The sequence below is a fragment of the Bombina bombina genome, chromosome 4 (genome assembly GCF_027579735.1).
Source record: "Bombina bombina isolate aBomBom1 chromosome 4, aBomBom1.pri, whole genome shotgun sequence".
NCBI lineage: Eukaryota > Metazoa > Chordata > Amphibia > Anura > Bombinatoridae > Bombina > Bombina bombina.
Window position 1 is genome coordinate 1202368805 of NC_069502.1, and position 21336 is coordinate 1202390140.

At 42.4% G+C, this 21336-nt stretch overlaps 1 protein-coding gene across 2 annotated transcripts in view; it reads right to left on the reverse strand.

Moving 5' to 3' along the window:
- The window catches only part of ZFAND3 (zinc finger AN1-type containing 3), a 698731-nt gene that overhangs the window by 526638 nt on the left and 150757 nt on the right, over positions 1–21336 (reverse strand). For both annotated transcript variants that reach the window (XM_053712688.1, XM_053712687.1), the window contains one exon: positions 773–813. In XM_053712688.1, the coding sequence (XP_053568663.1) occupies positions 773–813 (41 nt within the window). The remainder of the gene's footprint in view (positions 1–772; positions 814–21336) is intronic.

Sequence of the window (21336 nt, forward strand, 5' to 3'; positions counted from 1 at the left end):
ACTATCAGCTCATTAGGTACTTACGTTACATGTAACTATCAGCTCATTAGGTACTTACGTTACATGTAAATATCAGCTCATTAGGTGCTTACGTTACATGTAAATATCAACTCATTATGTGCTTACGTTACATGTAAATATCAGCTCATTAGGTGCTTACGTTACATGTAAATATCATCTCATTAGGTGCTTACGTTACATGTAACTATCAGCTCATTAGGTACTTGCGTTACATGTAACTATCAGCTCATTAGGTACTTACGTTACATGTAACTATCAGCTCATTAGGTACTTACGTTACATGTAAATATCAGCTCATTAGGTGCTTACGTTACATGTAAATATCAACTCATTATGTGCTTACGTTACATGTAAATATCAGCTCATTAGGTGCTTACGTTACATGTAAATATCATCTCATTAGGTGCTTACGTTACATGTAACTATCAGCTCATTAGGTACTTGCGTTACATGTAACTATCAGCTCATTAGGTACTTGCGTTACATGTAACTATCAGCTCATTAGGTACTTACGTTACATGTAATTATCAGCTCATTAGGTACTTACGTTACATGTAAATATCAGCTCATTAGGTGCTTACGTTACATGTAGATATCAACTCATTAGGTACTTACGTTACATGTAACTATCAGCTCATTAGGTACTTGCGTTACATGTAAATATCAGCTCATTAGGTACTTACGTTACATGTAAATATCAGCTCATTAGGTACTTAAGTTACATGTAAATATCAGCTAATTAGGTACTTACCAGCAAAACATTTAGAACAAAGGTTCATCGTCTTACTGGACCTAGGGATGAAGGAGAAACAACAGTTACATTACAAAGAAACACAAAACCAATTTCCAACATATGTGAATGTTTATTTCCAAAATCAAGTAGCAAAGTGTCTTTTTATGCTGACAAATGATAAACAGGTGGAAAAAGGATGAGCTACATATATTCAAGGAGCCAGTGAAGGGTTGTTGTATGTTATATTTAACATATATAAAGATATGTGAAATAATTAATTTTAAAAAAACAAATACGAGAAAATAAAATCTCACACTTTGGCATATAAGTAGTATAGTATATATAAGTAGTATAGTATATATATATATATATATATATATATATATATATATATATATATATATATATATATATATGTAGTATAGTATATATAAGTAGTATAGTATATATAAGTATAAAGTAATATTTATGGCACCTCCTTTCCACCTTTAACTTCATTTCATACATTTACTCTGGCTTAGTTGACTGTGAAACATGGGTATAGTACACTGCACCATCCCCAGTTTCTCAATTGTATGGTCAGATTCTTAGGGTTTTACCTACCTAGAGGTACTAAAGAGAGGAACTGAGAAACACTCATTGCTTTTTATATGTTTATCTTAGCTGAATCATGGCAAAAAATAAAATGAGAGATCCCATTCTTGGGCATGTGGACTCTCTAACTAGTAGTGCTGTGTGTTTGGTAATATATATATATAAAATGTAAATTGCAAAGGATCATGGAAAAAGTGAACGTATAGTCTCTTTACTGCTAACCAACAAATTTAACGGAATGCAAATTTTTAATAAAAATAATAAAATAGAAAATTTACTGTTTTATGATTTCGTGTGCTAGTAATTATGCAAATTAAAACTACAGTCTAACAATCAAAATTTTAATTCTAAATAATCAGCATTCACTGTCTCCTCAACCGTGGCGAGTTTGCACCTTGAACTAATATTGATTACAGATATTTTTCAATTAAATTAAATGAATTTACTCCTCAAGGTGGCCCTTTGAAGTAAATATTTAGAATATCACTTTATTAACAAAAGTTTTTCTCTATATATCAAAAAAGTAAAATAAACAAAATCCCACACAGAGCTGACAGCCAGTGATAAAATCCCATACAGAGCCGTCAACCAGCGATAAAATCCCATACAGAGCCGTCAACCAGCAATTAAAACACACACAGAGCTGACAGCCAGTGATAAAATCACACACAGAGCCGACAAACCAGCGATAAAATCACACACAGAGCCGACAAACCAGCGATAAAATCAAACACAATTTTAAGTAACTTTCTAATTTACTCCTATTATCAATTTTTGTTCGATCTCTTGCTATATTTATTTGAAAAGCATGAATCTATGTTTAGGAGCTGAACCATTTTTGGTTCAGCACCTGTGTAGTGCTTGCCGATTGGTGGCTAAATGTACCCAATCAGAAAGCGTTATCCAGGGTGCCAAACTAAAAAGGGGCCGGCTCCAAAGTTTAGATTCCTGTCTCCTAAGTTTAGATTACTGCTTTTTCAAATAAAGATAGCAAAAGAACGAAGAAAAATTCATAATAGGAGTAAATTAGAAAGTTGCTGCTCTATCTGAATCATGAAAGAAAACAACATAATTTATGCTTACCTGATAAATTTATTTCTCTTGTAGTGTATACAGTCCACGGATCATCCATTACTTGTGGGATATTCTCCTTCCCAACCGGAAGTTGCAAGAGGATCACCCACAGCAGAGCTGCTATATAGCTCCTCCCCTCACTGCCATATCCAGCCATTCGACCGAAACAAGCCGAGAAAGGAGAAACCATAGGGTGCAGTGGTGACTGTAGTTTAATTAAAATTTAGACCTGCCTTAAAAGGACAGGGCGGGCCGTGGATTGGATACACTACAAGAGAAATAAATTTATCAGGTAAGCATAAATTATGTTTTCTCTTGTTAAGTGTATCCAGTCCACGGATCATCCATTACTTGTGGGATACCAATACCAAAGCTAAAGTACACGGATGATGGGAGGGACAAGGCAGGAACTTAAACGGAAGGAACCACTGCCTGTAGAACCTTTCTCCCAAAAACAGCCTCCGAAGGAGCAAAAGTATCAAATTTGTAAAATTTGGAAAAAGTATGAAGCGAAGACCAAGTTGCAGCCTTGCAAATCTGTTCAACAGAGGCCTCATTTTTAAAGGCCCAGGTGGAGGCCACAGCTCTAGTAGAATGAGCTGTAATCCTTTCAGGAGGCTGCTGTCCAGCAGTCTCATAGGCTAAACGGATTATACTCCGAAGCCAAAAAGAAAGAGAGGTTGCCGAGGCCTTTTGACCTCTCCTCTGTCCAGAGTAAACAACAAACAGGTTAGATGTTTGGCGAAAATCTTTAGTAGCCTGTAAGTAAAACTTCAAGGCACGGACTACGTCTAGATTAGATTATGCAAAAGACGTTCCTTCTTTGAAGAAGGATTAGGACATAATGATGGAACAACAATCTCTTGATTGATATTCTTGTTAGAAATCACCTTAGGTAAAAACCCAGGTTTTGTACGCAGAACAACTTTATCTGAATGAAAGATCAGATAAGGAGAATCACAATGTAAGGCAGATAACTCCGAGACTCTTCGAGCCGAGGAAATAGCCATCAGAAAAAGAACTTTCCATGATAGAAGTTTGATATCAATAGAATGAAGGGGTTCAAACGGAACCCCTTGAAGAACTTTAAGAACCAAGTTTAAGCTCCATGGAGGAGCAACAGGTTTAAACACAGGCTTAATTCTAACTAAAGCCTGACAAAATGCCTGAATGTCTGGAACTTCTGCCAGACGCTTGTGTAAAAGAATAGACAGAGCAGAAATCTGTCCCTTTAAATAACTAGCTGATAATCCTTTGTCCAAACCCTCTTGGAGGAAGGACAATATCCTAGGAATCCTAACCCTACTCAATGAGTAATTCTTGGATTCACACCAATGAAGGTATTTACGCCATATCTTGTGGTAAATTTTCCTGGTGACAGGCTTTCGTGCCTGTATTAAGGTATCAATTACTGACTCGGAGAAGCCACGCTTTGATAGGATCAAGCGTTCAATCTCCATGCAGTCAGTCTCAGAGAAAGTAGATTCGGATGATTGAAAGGACCTTGTATTAGAAGGTCTTGTCTCAGAGGCAGAGTCCATGGTGGAAACTATGACATGTCCACTAGGTCTGCATACCAGGTCCTGCGTGGCCACGCAGGCGCTATCAATATCACCGATGCTCTCTCCTGTTTGATTTTGGCAATCAGACGAGGGAGCAGAGGAATCGGTGGAAACACATAAGCCAGGTTGAAGAACCAAGGCGCTGCTAGAGCATCTATCAGTGCCGCTTCTGGGTCCCTGGACAAGGAAGCTTGGCGTTCTGGCGAGACGCCATGAGATCCAATTCTGGTTTGCCCCAACGGAGAACCAATTGAGCAAACACCTCCAGATGGAGTTCCCACTCCACTGGATGAAAAGTCTGACGACTTAGAAAATCCGCCTCCCAGTTCTCTACACCTGGGATATGGATCGCTGACAGGTCGCAAGAGTGAGTCTCTGCCCAGCGAATTATCTTGGAGACTTCTGACATTGCTAGGGAACTCCTGGTTCCCCCTTGATGGTTGATGTAAGCCACAGTTGTGATGTTGTCCGACTGAAATCTGATGAACCTCAGTGTTGCTAACTGAGGCCAAGCTAGAAGAGCATTGAATATTGCTCTTAACTCCAGAATATTTATTGGGAGGAGTTTCTCCTCCAGAGTCCATGAACCCTGAGCCTTCAGGGAATTCCAGACTGCATCCCAACCTAGAAGGCTGGCATCTGTTGTTACAATTGTCCAATCTGGTCTGCGAAAGGTCATACCCTTGGACAGATTGGACTCCGTCAGGTAAATTTTCATTTCTACAGAATCTATTAGAGTCCCTAGGAAGGAAACCCTTGTGAGAGGGGATAGAGAACTCTTTTCCTCGTTCACTTTCCAACCATGCGACCTCAGGAATGCCAGAACTATCTCTGTATGAGATTTGGCAATTTGAAAGCTTGACGCCTGTATCAGGATGTCGTCCAGGTAAGGAGCCACCGCTATGCCTCGCGAAGTGAGCCCAGAACCTTTGTAAAAATTCTTGGGGCTGTGGCCAACCCAAATGGAAGAGCTACAAATTGGTAATGCCTGTCTAGAAAGGCAAACCTCAGGAACCGATGATGATTCTTGTGAATCGTTATGTGAAGGTAGGCATCCTTTAAGTCCACTGTGGTCATGTACTGACCCTCTTGGATCATGGGTAAAATGGTTCGAATAGTTTCCATCTTGAATGACGGAACTCTGAGGAATTTGTTTAGGATCTTTAAATCCAAAATTGGTCTGAAGGTTCCCTCTTTTTTGGGAACCACAAACAGATTTGAATAAAACCCCTGTCCTTGTTCCGTCCGCGGAACTGGATGGATCACTCCCATTACAAGGAGATCTTGTACGCAACTGAGGAATGCCTCTTTCTTTATCTGGTTTGCAGATAATCTTGAAAGGTGAAATCTCCCTTGTGGAGGAGAAGCTTTGAAGTCCAGAAGATATCCCTGAGATATGATCTCCAACGCCCAGGGATCCTGAACATCTCTTGCCCACGCCTGGGCGAAGAGAGAGAGTCTGCCCCCTACTAGATCCGTTGTCGGATAGGGGGCCGCTCCTTCATGCTGTCTTAGAGGCAGCAGCAGGCTTTCTGGCCTGCTTGCCCTTGTTCCAGGACTGGTTAGGTTTCCAGGCCTGCTTGGATTGAGCAAAAGTTCCCTCTTGTTTTGAAGCAGAGGAAGTTGATGCTGCACCTGCCTTGAAATTTCGAAAGGCACGAAAATTAGACTGTTTGGCCTTTGATTTGGCCCTGTCCTGAGGAAGGGTATGACCCTTACCTCCAGTAATGTCAGCAATAATTTCTTTCAAACCAGGCCCGAATAAGGTCTGCCCCTTGAAAGGAATGTTGAGTAATTTAGACTTTGAAGTCACATCAGCTGACCAGGATTTGAGCCATAGCGCCCTACGTGCCTGGATGGCGAATCCGGAATTCTTAGCCGTTAGTTTAGTCAAATGAACAATGGCATCAGAAACAAATGAGTTAGCTAGCTTAAGAGTTCTAAGCTTGTCAACAATTTCAGTCAATGGAGCTGTATGGATGGCCTCTTCCAGGGCCTCAAACCAGAATGCCGCCGCCGCAGCAGTGACAGACACAATGCATGCAAGGGGCTGTAAAATAAAACCTTGTTGAATAAACATTTTCTTAAGGTAACCCTCTAATTTTTTATCCATTGGATCTGAAAAAGCACAACTGTCCTCAACCGGGATAGTGGTACGCTTTGCTAAAGTAGAAACTGCTCCCTCCACCTTAGGGACTGTCTGCCGTAAGTCCCGTGTAGTGGCATCTATTGGAAACATTTTTCTAAATATAGGAGGTGGGGAAAAGGGCACACCGGGCCTATCCCACTCCTTACTAATAATTTCTGTAAGCCTTTTAGGTATTGGAAAAACATCAGTACTCACCGGCACTGCATAGTATTTATCCAGCCTACACAATTTCTCTGGCACTGCAATTGTGTCACAGTCATTCAGAGCAGCTAATACCTCCCCAAGCAATACACGGAGGTTCTCAAGCTTAAATTTAAAATTAGAAATCTCTGAATCAGGTCTCCCCGATTCAGAGACGTCACCCACAGACTGAAGCTCTCCGTCCTCAGGTTCTGCATATTGTGACGCAGTATCAGACATGGCTCTTACAGCATCTACGCGCTCTGTATCTCGTCTAACCCCAGAGCTATCGCGCTTGCCTCTCAATTCAGGCAATCTGGATAATACCTCTGACAGGGTATTATTCATGATTGCAGCCATGTCCTGCAAAGTAATCGCTATGGGTGTCCCTGATGTACTTGGCGCCATATTAGCGTGCGTCCCTTGAGCTGGAGGCGAAGTGTCCGACACGTGGGGAGAGTTAGTCGGCATAACTTCCCCCTCGACAGACCCCTCTGGTGACAATTCTTTTATAGATAAAGACTGATCTTTACTGTTTAAGGTGAAATCAATACATTTAGTACACGTTCTCCTATGGGGCTCCACCATGGCTTTTAAACATAAATGAACAAGTATCCTCTGTTTCAGGCATGTTTGTACAGACTAGCAATGAGACTAGCAAGCTTGGAAAACACTTTAAAGCAAGTTAACAAGCAATATAAAAAACGTTACTGTGCCTTTAAGAGAAACAAATTGACAAAATTTGAAATAACAGTGAAAAAAGGCAGTTACACTAACGAAATTTTTACAGTGTATGTAACAAGTCAGCAGAGCATTGCACCCACTTGCAAATGGATGATTAAACCCTTAATACCTAAAACGGAATAATAAATGACAAAAACGTTTTTAAAACACAGTCACAACAACTGCCACAGTCTACTGTGGTTGTTACCCTCCTCAAACATGACTTTTGAAGCCTTTTGAGCCCTTCAAAGATGTCCTGTATCATGCAGAAGGAAGCTGAGTGTCTCAGTCAGTAATTCTAGCTGCGCAGAAAAGCGCTAAAATAGGCCCCTCCCACTCATATTACAACAGTGGAAAGCCTCAGGAAACTGTTTCTAGGCAAAAATCAAGCCAGCCATGTGGAAAAAAACTAGGCCCCAATAAGTTTTGTCACCAAACATATATAAAAACGATTAACATGCCAGCAAACGTTTTATATTACACTTTTATAAGAGTATGTATCTCTGGTAATAAGCCTGATACCAGTCGCTATCACTGCATTTAAGGCTTAACTTACATTAATCCGGTATCAGCAGCATTTTCTAGCAAATTCCATCCCTGGAAATATGTTAACTGCACATACCTTATTGCAGGAAAACCTGCACGCCATTCCCCCTCTGAAGTTACCTCACTCCTCAGAATATGTGAGAACGGTAGTGGATCTTAGTTACTTCTGCTAAGATCATAGAAATCACAGGCAGATTCTTCTTCTAATGCTGCCTAAGATGAAACAGTACACTCCGGTACCATTTAAAAATAAACTTTTGATTGAAGTTAAAAAACTAACTATAATACACCACTCTCCTCTTACTACGTCCATCTTTGTTGAGAGTTGCAAGAGAATGACTGGGTATGGCAGTGAGGGGAGGAGCTATATAGCAGCTCTGCTGTGGGTGATCCTCTTGCAATATCCCACAAGTAATGGATGATCCGTGGACTGGATACACTTAACAAGAGAAATTGGGTTTAGTACCCCTTTAAATTACTGATCAGCAGTCATTTTATACAGTAATAAGGATGTCTATTACCTGCTAAAACACCCTTGCAGTAAATATACTCTCTCCTTGGCCTGTAAGGTTTAACATTATCTAATGATTTCTAGGTTGTGCATGTGGTATTTACAACACTACAACAGGCCTTTCGGCCTTAGAAGACTCCCCTTCACATTACCATACTAATATATCTTAATGCCACTGCTTGGTATTTTATCAAGAGCTTTGTGTGGAGATGGGTAAATGTGCTTGGGTTCATCACCCCAAATTAACCACAAAATAAACCCAGAGGTGCAGGCTGAACACACCCATATCACCTTATTTCTTAGGTGTAAAGAATTTCACACTAGTACGCAGGCGCTTCCATCTTTGTTAAACAAAATAAATAACAACGATCTACAAGTGTCTTTTAAACTGGTTCAACTCATACATAGTATAAATAAAAAAATATGTTAAGACCAATATTTCTCTTTTGGAAAGGAAAATGAGCTTACGCAGCTTGCAAACCACAGTGTAAATCCGGAAGCAAGATCCTCCGACAAAAAACGCTAACTTGTAGCTGATGAATGAAAAAGGTGACAAAAAGTTCCCCAATTTTGCACGGAGTGCCGTAGCCAATGCAGTGGATCAGACAGCCAGACAGAACATAAGTAGCAGAAAAACGGCAGACACTACTCCCAGAACTTAGAGATAAAAATTCAAAATTTATTGGAGATCGGTAAAAAAGTGTGCAGACATGGCAGGTAAAATCATGCAGGTAAATCTTACGCGTTTCACGCCCCCTACAGGCGCTTACTCATAGACTCTATGAGTAAGCGCCTGTAGGGGGCGTGAAACGCGTAAGATTTACCTGCATGATTTTACCTGCCATGTCTGCACACTTTTTTACCGATCTCCAATATTTCTCTTTTGCAGACGCTAATATAACATTTACAGATTATGCTGGTAGAATAGCATGTGGGTGCCAACCTACATAATATCTGCATTATCCATCTCCATGAGATTACTCAATTGAAGCAATTTCTTTATAGTGTTAGAAAGCTGCCAAAAAATGCATCTCAAATTGGTTTAAGTGCTCAGAGTAAAACTGGGGTTGTGTACGCTAATTTCATTAAACTTTTTATTTGGACATATTATATATATGTATAAAAGCTTCCACATTTCAGCTTTACTTGGCAACCGGTATTGGGGTCTGGCCAATTGTCTGAATAAACAGATGTTTCTAAATTGTGAGCATCAGGTGGTGAAAATGAATCCTTTAAAGGAACACGATACCCAAATGTTGTAGCACTTGAAAGTGATGCAGCATAGCTGTAAAAAACATAAATTATGCTTACCTGATAATTTCATTTCCATCGTGGGGAGGAGAGGCCATGGCTTTATTCATTACAGTTGGGAATTAAGAACCTGGCCACCAGGAGGAGGCAAAGACACCCCAGTCAAAGGCTTAAATACCTCCCCCACTTCCCTCACCCCCCAGTCATTCTGCTGAGGGAACAAGGAACAGTAGGAGAAATATCAGGGTATAAATGGTGCCAGAAGATTAATTAAAATTTAGATCCGCCCATCGGGTCTCTCCACCCCATGATGGAAATAAAATTATCAGGTAAACATAATTTATGTTTTAGATCTAAAGGGGAGGGGAGTCCATGGCTTCATTCATTACTGATGGGAACATATACCCAAGCTCTAGAGGACACTGAATGAAACCGGGAGGGTAAAAGACAGACCCTAATCTGAGGGCACCACAGCCTGCAAAACCTCTCCCCTAAAAACAGCTTCCACAGAAACAAAAATGTCAAATTTGTAAAACTTTGTAAAAGTGAGTAAGGAGAACCAGGTAGCCGCCTTACAAATTTGCTCCATAGAGGCCTCATTCTTAAAGGCCCAAGACAAAGCCTCAGCTCTAGTTGAATGAGCCCTGATCCTGTGAGGAGGCTTATGTCCCGCTGTCTCATAGGCCAAGCGAATCAAGCTCCTCAACCAAAAGGACAAAGAAGAAGAAGAGGCTTTCTGCCCCTTGCGATTCCATGCATACACCACAAAAAGACTGTATGAAATCCTTTGTAGCCTGAAGATAGAACTGTAAGGCACGAAACCACATCCAGGTTATGAAGTAACCTCTCCTTAGAAGAAGAAGGGTTAGGACACAAAGAAGGAACAACTATTTACTGATTGATGTTACGGTTAGACACCACCTAGAAACCGCAAACCAGTGCACAGCCTTATCCGCATGAAAAAACAGATAAGGATGTTCACATTGCAAGGCAGCCAGTTCAGATACACTGTGTGCCGATGCAATGGCCGATAGGAAGAGAACCTTCCAGGACAGAATCTTAATGTCAATGGAATGAATAGGCTCAAACGGAACCTTCTGCAATACCTTAAGGACCGAGTTTAAGCTCCATGGGGGAATAGACTGTCTAAAGACAGGCCTGATTCTAGACAGAGCCTGAACGAAAGATTGGACGTCAGGGAGCCAAGTGAGTCTCCTATGCAACAAGACTGATAATGCCGAAATCTGTCCCTTTAAGGAACTGGCGGCAAGACCCTTCTCCAAAACCGTCTTGGAGAAAGAAAAGAATCCTGGATACCTTCACCTTATGCCAAGGATATCCTTGCTTCTCACACCAGGACAAGAAAGTACTCCACACCTTATGGTAGATACGACGAGTGACTGGCTTCCTTGCCTCAATTAGAGTATCAATCACACTCTCAGAAAAGCCTCTCTTGGCCAAGACTAGGCTTCAATCTCCACGCAGTCAGCCTCAGAGAATAGAGATTTTGATGATAAAAAGGATCCTGTTCCAGCAGATCCCTGCGACAGGGTAACCTCCTTGGCGGAAAGGATGACATCCCACCAGATCCGCAAACAACGGCTTCCGCGGCCACGATGGAGCAATTAGAATGGCCGAAGCTCGCTCCTGTTTGATGCGTGCCACTACATGAGGTAGAAGGGGTAACAGTGAAAAAATGTAAGCTAGGCTGAACCCCCAAGGCACAGCTAAGGCATCTATCAGCTCTGCTTTGGGATCCCTGGACCTCGACCTGTATTGGGGTAGCTTGCAATTGAGTCTGGACACCATGAGATCTATCTCCGGCGTTCCCCACCTGAGACAAATCTCTGCAAACACTTCGGGGTGAAGAGACCATTCCCCCGGATGGAAGGATTGCCTGCTGAGAAAGTCTGCTTCCCAATTGTCCACACCTGGAATATGAATCGATGAGAGCGAGCAGCTGTGGAACTCTGCCCACTCCAAGATCCGAGACACCTCCCTCATGGCTAGGGAGTTCCTCGTACCCCCTGATGGTTGATGTAAGCCACCAAGGTAATGTTGTCGGTCTGGAGTCTGATGAAGCTGAACGACCCCAGGAGGAGGCCATGCCTTCAGAGCATTGAAGATTGCTCGGAGTTCCAGAATATTTATCGTAAGGAGAGACTCCTCCCGGGACCATTTTCCTTGTGCCATCCTGGCACCCCAAACAGCTCCCCATCCTGCCAGACTCGCGTCCGTGGTCACAATCTCCCAGGACGGTCTCAAGAAGGATGTCCCCATAGACAGTTGCTCCGGACGGATCAACCAAGAGAGGGAGATCCGAGTCCGAGCATCCATGGATATCTGCTGTGATAGATCTGAATGATTGCCGTTCCACTGTCTCAACATGCACAATTGAAGAGGTCTGAGATGGAACCTGGCAAATGGAATGACATCTACGCTGGAAACCATGAGTCCGATCACCTCCATACACAAAGCCACCGAGGGGCTTGAGGAGGACTGAAGGGCAAGACAAGACGACGCAATCTTCCCGCGTCATTGGTCGGTAAGAAATATTTTCATGGACACAGAGTCTATTATCATGCCCAGGAACTCCACCCTGTTTCTGGGAACCAGGGAACTCTTTCCTGAGTTGATCTTCCAACCGTGAGATTGGAGCAAAAGAACAGCCCTCGAATGATCCTCTGAGACTGAGCGACGGTGCCTCGACTAGGATGTCATCCAGATAGGGTGCCACAGCAAAGCCTCCAGATCTGGCAACTGCAACCTTCGTGAAGAGTTTCTGTGCCGTCGCCAGACCAAAGGGGAGGGCCACAAACTGGAAGTGCTGGTCCAGAAACGCAAATCTTAGGAAATTGAAGTGGTCCCTGTGAATTGGCACATGAAGGTAAGCGTCCTTCAAGTCTATAGTTGTCATGAACTGCCCCTCTTGAACTAAGGGCAGAATAGATCTGATTGTTTCCATTCTGAATGATGGAAAACGCAGAAACTTGCTTAAACACTTTAGGTCCAGAATCGGGCGGAACGTGCCCTCCTTATTTGGAAGCACAAAAAGATTTGAATAGCACCCTAGACCCTTTTCTGCTTGGGGTACTGGTACGATAACACCGATAGTGGAGAGATCCATCACACACTCTAGAAAGGCCTCTCTCTTTTCTGGTCTTGAAGACAGGTTTGACAGGAGGAATCTGCCCCTGGGCGGATGGGATCTGAACCCTATCCTGTAACCCTGGGCAACAACTTCCAGAACCCAAGGGTCCTGTACATCCGGCAGTCAGGCTTCTGAGAAAATAGATAATCTGCCCCCTACTTGGTCCGGAGACCAGTCTGGGGCCACCCCTTCATGCCGATTTTGTATCGGCTGGCTTCTTGCTCTGCTTAGATTTGTTCCAAGAATGAGCCGGCTTCCAAGCGGGCTGCTGGTGCTGGGTCTTGTCTGCACGAAAGAGACAAAAATTAGATCCTTTAGGCTTAGCCTTTTTATCCTGTGGTAGGAAAGCTCCCTTGCCTTCCGTAACTGTGGATATGATCGAATCCAATCCTGGACCGAACAGAATTTTTTCTTGAAAAGGCAGGGACAACACCCTTGACTTTAGCCACAGAGCCCTGCAAGCTAAAATGGAAAAACCTGACACCTTAGCGTTCGGGAACATGGAGATAGCACCATCCAGCTTAGGGACAGTACCCCACAACTCAAGCTGAGAGTCCAGAAGGGGGAACAGTTTCTTAAAGGAAAAAAGAAGGGGAAAAGGAAGAACCTAATCGCTCCCATTCATTCTTAATAATATTAGCCATCTTAACAGGAACCAGGAAGGCCTGAGGCACCATCCTGTCCTCATATACCTTATCAAGCTTAGGAATTGCAGGTTCCTCCGGATGCTTCAGTTCCGGAACCTCCAGAGTAAACGCACTTGCCTCAGCAAAAAGCACAAATTCTCTATCCTAAACCTAAAGTCAGGATCCTCCTCAGCCGGAGGTTTAGATGACGTGGAAGAGTCGGAGCGGGCCTCGTCATCGTATAACGCCTCTGATATTTCCATATGCGTAGACAACCCCTGGGACGGGCTGCCAGGATATGCCCTATGCTTGCGCTTAGCAGAAAGTGGTAAGGCATGGATCACTTTCGATACCACTGTTTGCAGTTGATCCACAAAGTCTGACGGGCAACGAATCTCTCCCGCAGGAGTAATGGATGGACCCTGGAGCGCTGCATGTGCAATTGGAGATGAATGCAGACTATCTGCGGCACTTCTCTGCCATCCTCCAGTGACAAAAGGCAAAGAATGACTGGGGGATAAGGGAAGTGAGGGAGGTATTTAAGCCTTTAGCTGGGGCGTCTTTGCCTCCTCCTGGTGGCCAGGTTCTTAACTCCCAACAGTAATGAATGAAGCCGTGGACTCTCCTCCCCTTTAGATGGAAAGTTGTCTAGAAAATACCATCTAAACATCTCTATGTAAAAAAGTAAGATATTTTACCTTTAAGCAGAAAATCAGTATGTCTGTCCTGGGACTTTCAAGGGAGTGAGCCTTGTGCACACTCATGTTATTTCTCTATTCAGTTTAAGGAAGTTTACTATGAAATCTCATGAAATCAGTTAGAGTTCATGACCTCAGCATTGCTGATGCTGATTGGCTGCTGTTCATTTCTTCCTCTTTTTTTTTTTTTTTTTACCTGCAGCTGGGCAGTAACTGAAAGATAACTTTTTACACAGCACTTACTCTGGTGAGCTGAGGAAATTGTGAGGTAAAACATCTTCCTTTTTATATAGAGATGTTCAGGTGATATTTTCCTGTTAGCTTTTTACAGTTATGCTGCATCAAGTGGTTTAGCATATGAGCATTATGTCCCTTTAAAGCAGGTAACCCTTTGTAATCTGTGTGCACTTGTTCATCCCAGATGTGTAGAAATGCTCAGTATCTGAGTCACAAAAAAAACACAACAAATAGAGTGAAACCACAATTAGCTTTCATTAAAGGGGGATACATTTTCTCTCTCAAAGAATCAGAATCACATGGTTTTGAATATAATGGCATTATAAGCAGAAGTTTCCTTGTAAAGATATAAATTAGTATAAAAGCTCCCATACCCTGGGATAATTGTTAATGCTATATTTATACGAGGGCAGCTCTACTGACAGAAGTCTTGTGTCTCAAATACCAACATGTTCAAATTGAGAGGTAACTTATGTCCCCATAACACTCATTTAAGCAAATCAAATGAGCAATTAACAGTGATTGCCTTTAAAAACGTAACCAAGTGACTAGTGAAATAGCTTATTAAATGATGCTCTGTGAAATGTATCAGAAGAAAGCGCAATCAAATAAATAAGGACCTGCTCCCAGCAGCAACAAGATTAGTATGAGCAAATTAAAGGGCCAATAGAGTAAATCTGTTAGACTAGCGAACCTTTAATGTTATGTGTTTAACCCCTGTATAGTACAAGTACTGCTCGGGAACATACAAAGCACTGTTGACTCCGAGAGGAAACTGCTGATGACCCAATATACAGCGCTAGTCACACGACTCAGTTGGGAATTAAACACATTACATTAAAGGGTCGCTAGTCTTAAAATTACATGTTTTAACGAACTAGAACATGCAATTTTTTTTACTATAGCTGCCTCTTCAAAGATGATATTTCAGTATATTATGAAGGAGTATACAATGCTGAAAAAGGCCACCGACTAAATAAATTAATATAATAAGCACCAACCTGAGGGTGCGTACAACAGCTATTTCCTGCTAGTGATATTTAAAGAGACATTGTTTTACAAAAATTATAAAAATCTAAGTGTTCAACAAAGTACCACTCAGAAATTGTAGGCAGTGCAGCTTTACGCAGCTTTACACAGATGCTGATTGGTGTCTGCCACTACTTACGGTCAACAGTTCTTTGAGACTCCCGAGGGGGCCTTTGCTTATGTATTTAACCCCATTGCAGGGGTTAATTACATGGAGTTCCATAGCGAGTAGAGAAAATGATGACATACAAATTGGAGCAAGTCATGTTTGCACCACAATAGCTCTTTGGGAAAAAAGGGGAGTGGAAAGACAGCAGGAGATTACTCATGAGTAGAATCCTTATTTTTATTATAATTTATTTGTATCATTTTAATTCAAACGTTCTGTCACTGTAAACACCAAGATAGTTTATGTCATTATTTGTATCAACACACAATTCTGACCAATCATCAGGCACATTACAAACATAAAAGATAAAAAAAAAAAACAGAAAATGACCAGCAGATGGATTCCTGCTGTTTGCCCAGAGCTCCAAACACTGAGTATATTTAGCAGCTTTCCCATATTATTAGCTGAATGAGTTATAGAACAAATGATAAATAATTTACTTAGTCTAGACAGACATAATTGTTTATTTTTTTTACGTCATTGAAAACTTATCAACAAATTTAAGTCACTGCGGGAATCCAACGGCACTGTCCGTCATTTGGCTAAATATAAACAAGAGCTCACACTGATCTGCTGAACACTTGTTGAGTGCTACATTGTCTCTCTGATATTATACACAAGCAAGTGTGTGTGCTGGAGAGGGTCTGTTCATTCTACAGTGATGGCACAGGTACCCCGTTATACACAAGCAAGTGTGTGTGCTGGAGAGGGTCTGTTCATTCTACAGTGATGGCACAGGTACCCCATTATACACAAGCAAGTGTGTGTGCTGGAGAGGGTCTGTTCATTCTACAGTGATGGCACAGGTACCCCGTTATACACAAGCAAGTGTGTGTGCTGGAGAGGGTCTGTTCATTCTACAGTGATGGCACAGGTACCCCGTTATACACAAGCAAGTGTGTGTGCTGGAGAGGGTCTGTTCATTCTACAGTGACGGCACAGGTACCCCGTTATACACAAGCAAGTGTGTGTGCTGGAGAGGGTCTGTTCATTCTACAGTGATGGCACAGGTACCCCGTTATACACAAGCAAGTGTGTGTGCTGGAGAGGGTCTGTTCATTCTACAGTGACGGCACAGGTACCCCGTTATACACAAAACAATATGATGTGATGTGATAACGCCATATAGTATCACACACACAAAACAATATGATGTGATAACGCCATATAGTATCACACACACAAAACATTAGGATGTGACAACGCCATATAGTATCACACACACAAAACAATAGGATGTAATAACGCCATATAGTATCACACACACAAAACAATAGGATGTGATAACGCCATATAGTATCACACACAAAACAATATGATGTGATAACGCCATATAGTATCACACACAAAACAATATGATGTGATAACGCCATATAGTATCACACACAAAACAATATGATGTGATAACGCCATATAGTATCACACACACAAAACAATATGATGTGATAACGCCATATAGTATCACACACAAAACAATATGATATGATAATGATAATTCAGAAACTCTTCTAGCAGAAGAAATAACAACCAAAAACAGAACTTTCCAAGATAGTAACTTAATATCTATGGAATGCATGGGTTCAAACGGAACCCCCTGAAGAACTGAAAGAACTAAATTTAGACTCCAAGGAGGAGTCATGGGTCTGTAAACAGGCTTGATTCTAACTAACGCCTGTACATCTGGCACTGCTGCCAGACGTTTGTGTAACAAAACAGACAAAGCAGATATCTGTCCTTTTAAGGAACTAGCTGACAAACCTTTATCCAGACCTTCTTGGAGAAAGGAAAGTATCCTAGGGATTTTAATTCTACTCCAAGGGAATCCCTTGGATTCACACCAAAGAATATATTTTTGCCATATCTTATGGTAAATCTTCCTAGTTACAGGTTTTCTGGCTTGAACCAGAGTATCTATGACTGAATCTGAAAACCCACGTTTAGATAGAATCAAGCGTTCAATTTCCAAGCAGTCAGTTGGAGAGAGACTAGATTTGGATGTTCGAACGGACCTTGTACTAGAAGATCCTGCCTCAAAGGTAGCTTCCATGGTGGAGCCGATGACATATTCACCAGGTCTGCATACCAAGTCCTGCGTGGCCACGCAGGGGCTATTAGAATCACCGAGGCCTGCTCCTGTTTGATCCTGGCTACAAGCCTGGGAAGGAGAGGGAACGGTGGAAACACATAAGCTAGGTTGAACGACCAAGGCGCCACTAATGCATCCACCAGTGTCGCCTTGGGGTCCCTGGATCTGGATCCGTATCGAGGAACCTTGGCGTTCTGTCGAGACGCCATCAGATCCATATCTGGAATGCCCCATAGTTGAGTTAACTGGGCAAAAACCTCCGGGTGGAGTTCCCACTCCCCCGGATGAAAAGTCTGGCGACTCAAATAATCCGCCTCCCAGTTGTCCACTCCTGGGATGTGAATTGCAGATAGGTGGCAGGAGTGATCCTCCGCCCATTTGATGATCTTGGATACCTCTCTCATCGCTAAGGAACTCTTTGTTCCCCCCTGATGATTGATGTACGCTACAGTCGTCATGTTGTCTGACTGGAACCTTATGAATTTGGCCTTTGCTAGGTGAGGCCACGCCAGGAGCGCATTGAATATCGCTCTCAGTTCTAAAATGTTTATCGGAAGAAGAGACTCTTCTCGAGACCATAGACCTTGAGCTTTCAGAGATTTCCAGACCGCACCCCAGCCTAAGAGACTGGCGTCGGTCATGACAATGACCCACACTGGTCTGCGGAAACTCATTCCCTGAGACAGGTGATCGTGAGACAACCACCAGCGGAGAGAATCCCTGGTTACCTGGTCTACTTGAATCTGGGGAGACAAGTCTGCATAGTCCCCATTCCACTGATTGAGCATGCACAGTTGTAATGGTCTTAGATGAATTCGAGCAAAAGGAACTATGTCCATTGCTGCAACCATCAATCCTACTACTTCCATGCACTGAGCTATGGAAGGCTGAAGAATAGAGTGAAGAACTTGACAAGCGTTTAGAAGCTTTAACTTTCTGACCTCTGTCAGGAAGATCTTCATTTCTAAAGAATCTATTATTGTTCCCAAAAAGGGAACTCTTGTTGACGGGGACAGAGAACTCTTTTCTACGTTCACCTTCCACCCGTGAAATCTGAGAAAGGCTAGAACAATGTCTGTATGAGCCTTTGCTTTGGAAAGAGACAACGCTTGGATTAGAATGTCGTCTAGATAAGGTGCTACAGCAATGCCCCTCGGTCTTAGAACCGCTAGAAGGGACCCTAGCACCTTTGTGAAAATTCTGGGAGCAGTGGCTAAACCGAACGGAAGAGCCACGAACTGGTAATGTTTGTCCATAAAGGCGAACCTCAGGAACTGACGATGATCTTTGTGGATAGGAATATGCAGGTACGCATCCTTTAAGTCCACGGTAGTCATATATTGACCCTCCTGGATCGTTGGTAAAATTGTCCGAATGGTTTCCATTTTGAATGATGGAACTCTGAGGAATTTGTTTAGGATTTTTAGATCCAGAATTGGCCTGAAAGTTCCCTCTTTTTTGGGAACTACAAACAAATTCGAGTAAAAACCCAGACCTTGTTCCACTGTTGGAACTGAGTTTATCACTCCCATTTTTAATAGGTCTACTACGCAATGTAAGAATGCCTGTCTCTTTATCTGGTCTGAAGATAAGCGAGACATGTAGAACCTTCCCCTTGGAGGAAGTTCCTTGAATTCTAGAAGATACCCCTGAGAGACTATTTCTAGTGCCCAGGGATCCGGAACGTCTCTTGCCCAAGCCTGAGTGAAGAGATAAAGTCTGCCCTCTACTAGATCCGGTCCCGGATCTGGGCTACCCCTTCATGCTGTCTTGGTAGCAGCAGCAGGCTTCTTGGCCTGTTTACCCTTGTTCCAGCCTTGCAATGGTTTCCATGCTGGTTTAGGCTGGGAAGAGTTGCCTTCTTGTCTGGGGGCCGCAGAGTTAGGATTCGGTCCGTTCCTGAAATTGCGAAAGGAACGAAAATTAGATTTGGGAGGGCATGTCCCTTTCTACCAGTAATATCTGAAATAATCTCTTTCAATTCCGGCCCGAAAAGGGTCTTACCCTTGAAAGGAATATTAAGCAATTTATTCTTGGACGACACATCCACCGACCAGGATACCAAAGCGCTCTGCGCGCCACAATTGCAAAACCTGAATTTTTCGCCGCTAACTTAGCCAATTGGAAAGCGGCATCCAAAATAAAGGAATTAGCCAACTTTAGTGCGTGAATTCTGTCCATGACTTCCTCATATGGAGTCTCCTTATGGAGCGAATTTTCTAGTTCCTCGAACCAAAAATACGCTGCCGTGGTGACAGGAATAATGCACGAGATTGGTTGAAGAAGGAAACCTTGTTGAACAAATATCTTTTTTAGCAATCCTTCCAATTTTTTTATCCATAGGATCTTTAAAAGCGCAACTGTCCTCAATAGGAATAGTTGTGCGCTTAGCTAACGTTGACACTGCCCCCTCAACCTTAGGAACCGTTTGCCATGCGTCCCTTCTGGGGTCAACAATGGGGAACATTTTCTTGAATATAGGAGGTGGAACAAAAGGTATACCTGGCTTTTCCCACTCCTTAGTCACTATGTCCGCCACCCGCTTGGGTATCGGAAAGGCATCAGCGTGCACAGGGACCTCTAAGAATTTGTCCATCTTGCACAATTTCTCTAGAATTACCAAAGAATCACAGTCATCGAGGGTAGTTAGGACCTCCTTAAGCAGGGCGCGGAGATGTTCTAACTTAAATTTAAATGTTGCGACATCAGTGTCTGCCTGCTGAGAAACTTTTCCTGAATCAGAAATTTCCCCCTCAGACAGACCCTCCCTCACTGCCAATTCAGATTGATGTGAGGATATAACTGATAAATTGTCCTCAGCGCCAACCTGCTCATCTTCTGTATTTAAAACTGAGCTATCACGCTTTCTAGGGTAGGATGGCAGTTTGGATAACAGATTTGCTATAGAATTATCCATTACTGCTGTTAATTGTTGCATAGTAACAAGCATTGGCGCGCTAGATGTACTAGGTATCGCCTGCGCGGGCAAAACTGGTGTTGACACAGAAGGAGAGGATGAAGAACTATCCCCACTACCTTCATTAGAAGAATCATCTTGGGCAATCTTATTTATTTTCTTATTTTTATTTAAAGTTTTCTTCTGTGAAAAGCACACTGGTCTAAAAGAGGCTGCTTCCGGGTGGTAAATCGCCATAGAACAAGCCACTGAGCTGTTGTTCGTTCCTGGTAGAGCGCTTCTCTCTTTGTATGCAATCTTATTTAATGTGGCAGTACTGTCCATACTTTGTTTGGATGCTATGACACAATTTGCGCATACATTAACAGGGGGAACCACCTTGGCTTTCATACACACAGAACATAAGTCATCTGAGGGTATAGACATGTTAGACAGACTTTGGCAGGCTAATAATGCAATAAAAGCGTTTTTAAAGAAAAGCGTTACTGTCCCTTTAAATAATAAACAGGCACACTTTATTTCTGATATTGTGAAAAACAATGAAGGCAATGTCCGATTTTTAGAAATTTTTTACCCCAGAGTCCTAATGCCTTGAAAGTATTGCACACCAAGTTTCAAGACTTTAACCCTTAAAATGAGCAAACCGGAGCTATTTGTTCAATTTAACAATTTTAGTACACTATAATCACAGCCACAGCCTTGCTGCGGCTCTTTACCTTCCCTGAGAGTTATTCAGCACTGAAATAAACCTTCCTGAGTCCGTTTTTTGTAGCCACAGGACCCCTCACATGAAGCTGCATGCACTGCCATGGAAGTAAACTGCGCAATTGAGGCGCGAAAACGGGGCCTCCTTCCTCTGCATACCAGAGTGAAGGGGCCTTTCTGACTGAAATAGTAGTCTAACTAAATGCCAGGCGAATAAAAACGTTCCCAAAAGTGCTTTTATTTCCACAAAAACAAACACTCTAAAACATGAAATAAATCAATCAATTTAGCCCACAATAGTGTCAACCAGTATAGAGCCCAATAATAAGCCTTAATCTGTTATGAGTCTAAGAAAATGGCTTACTTACCCCTTA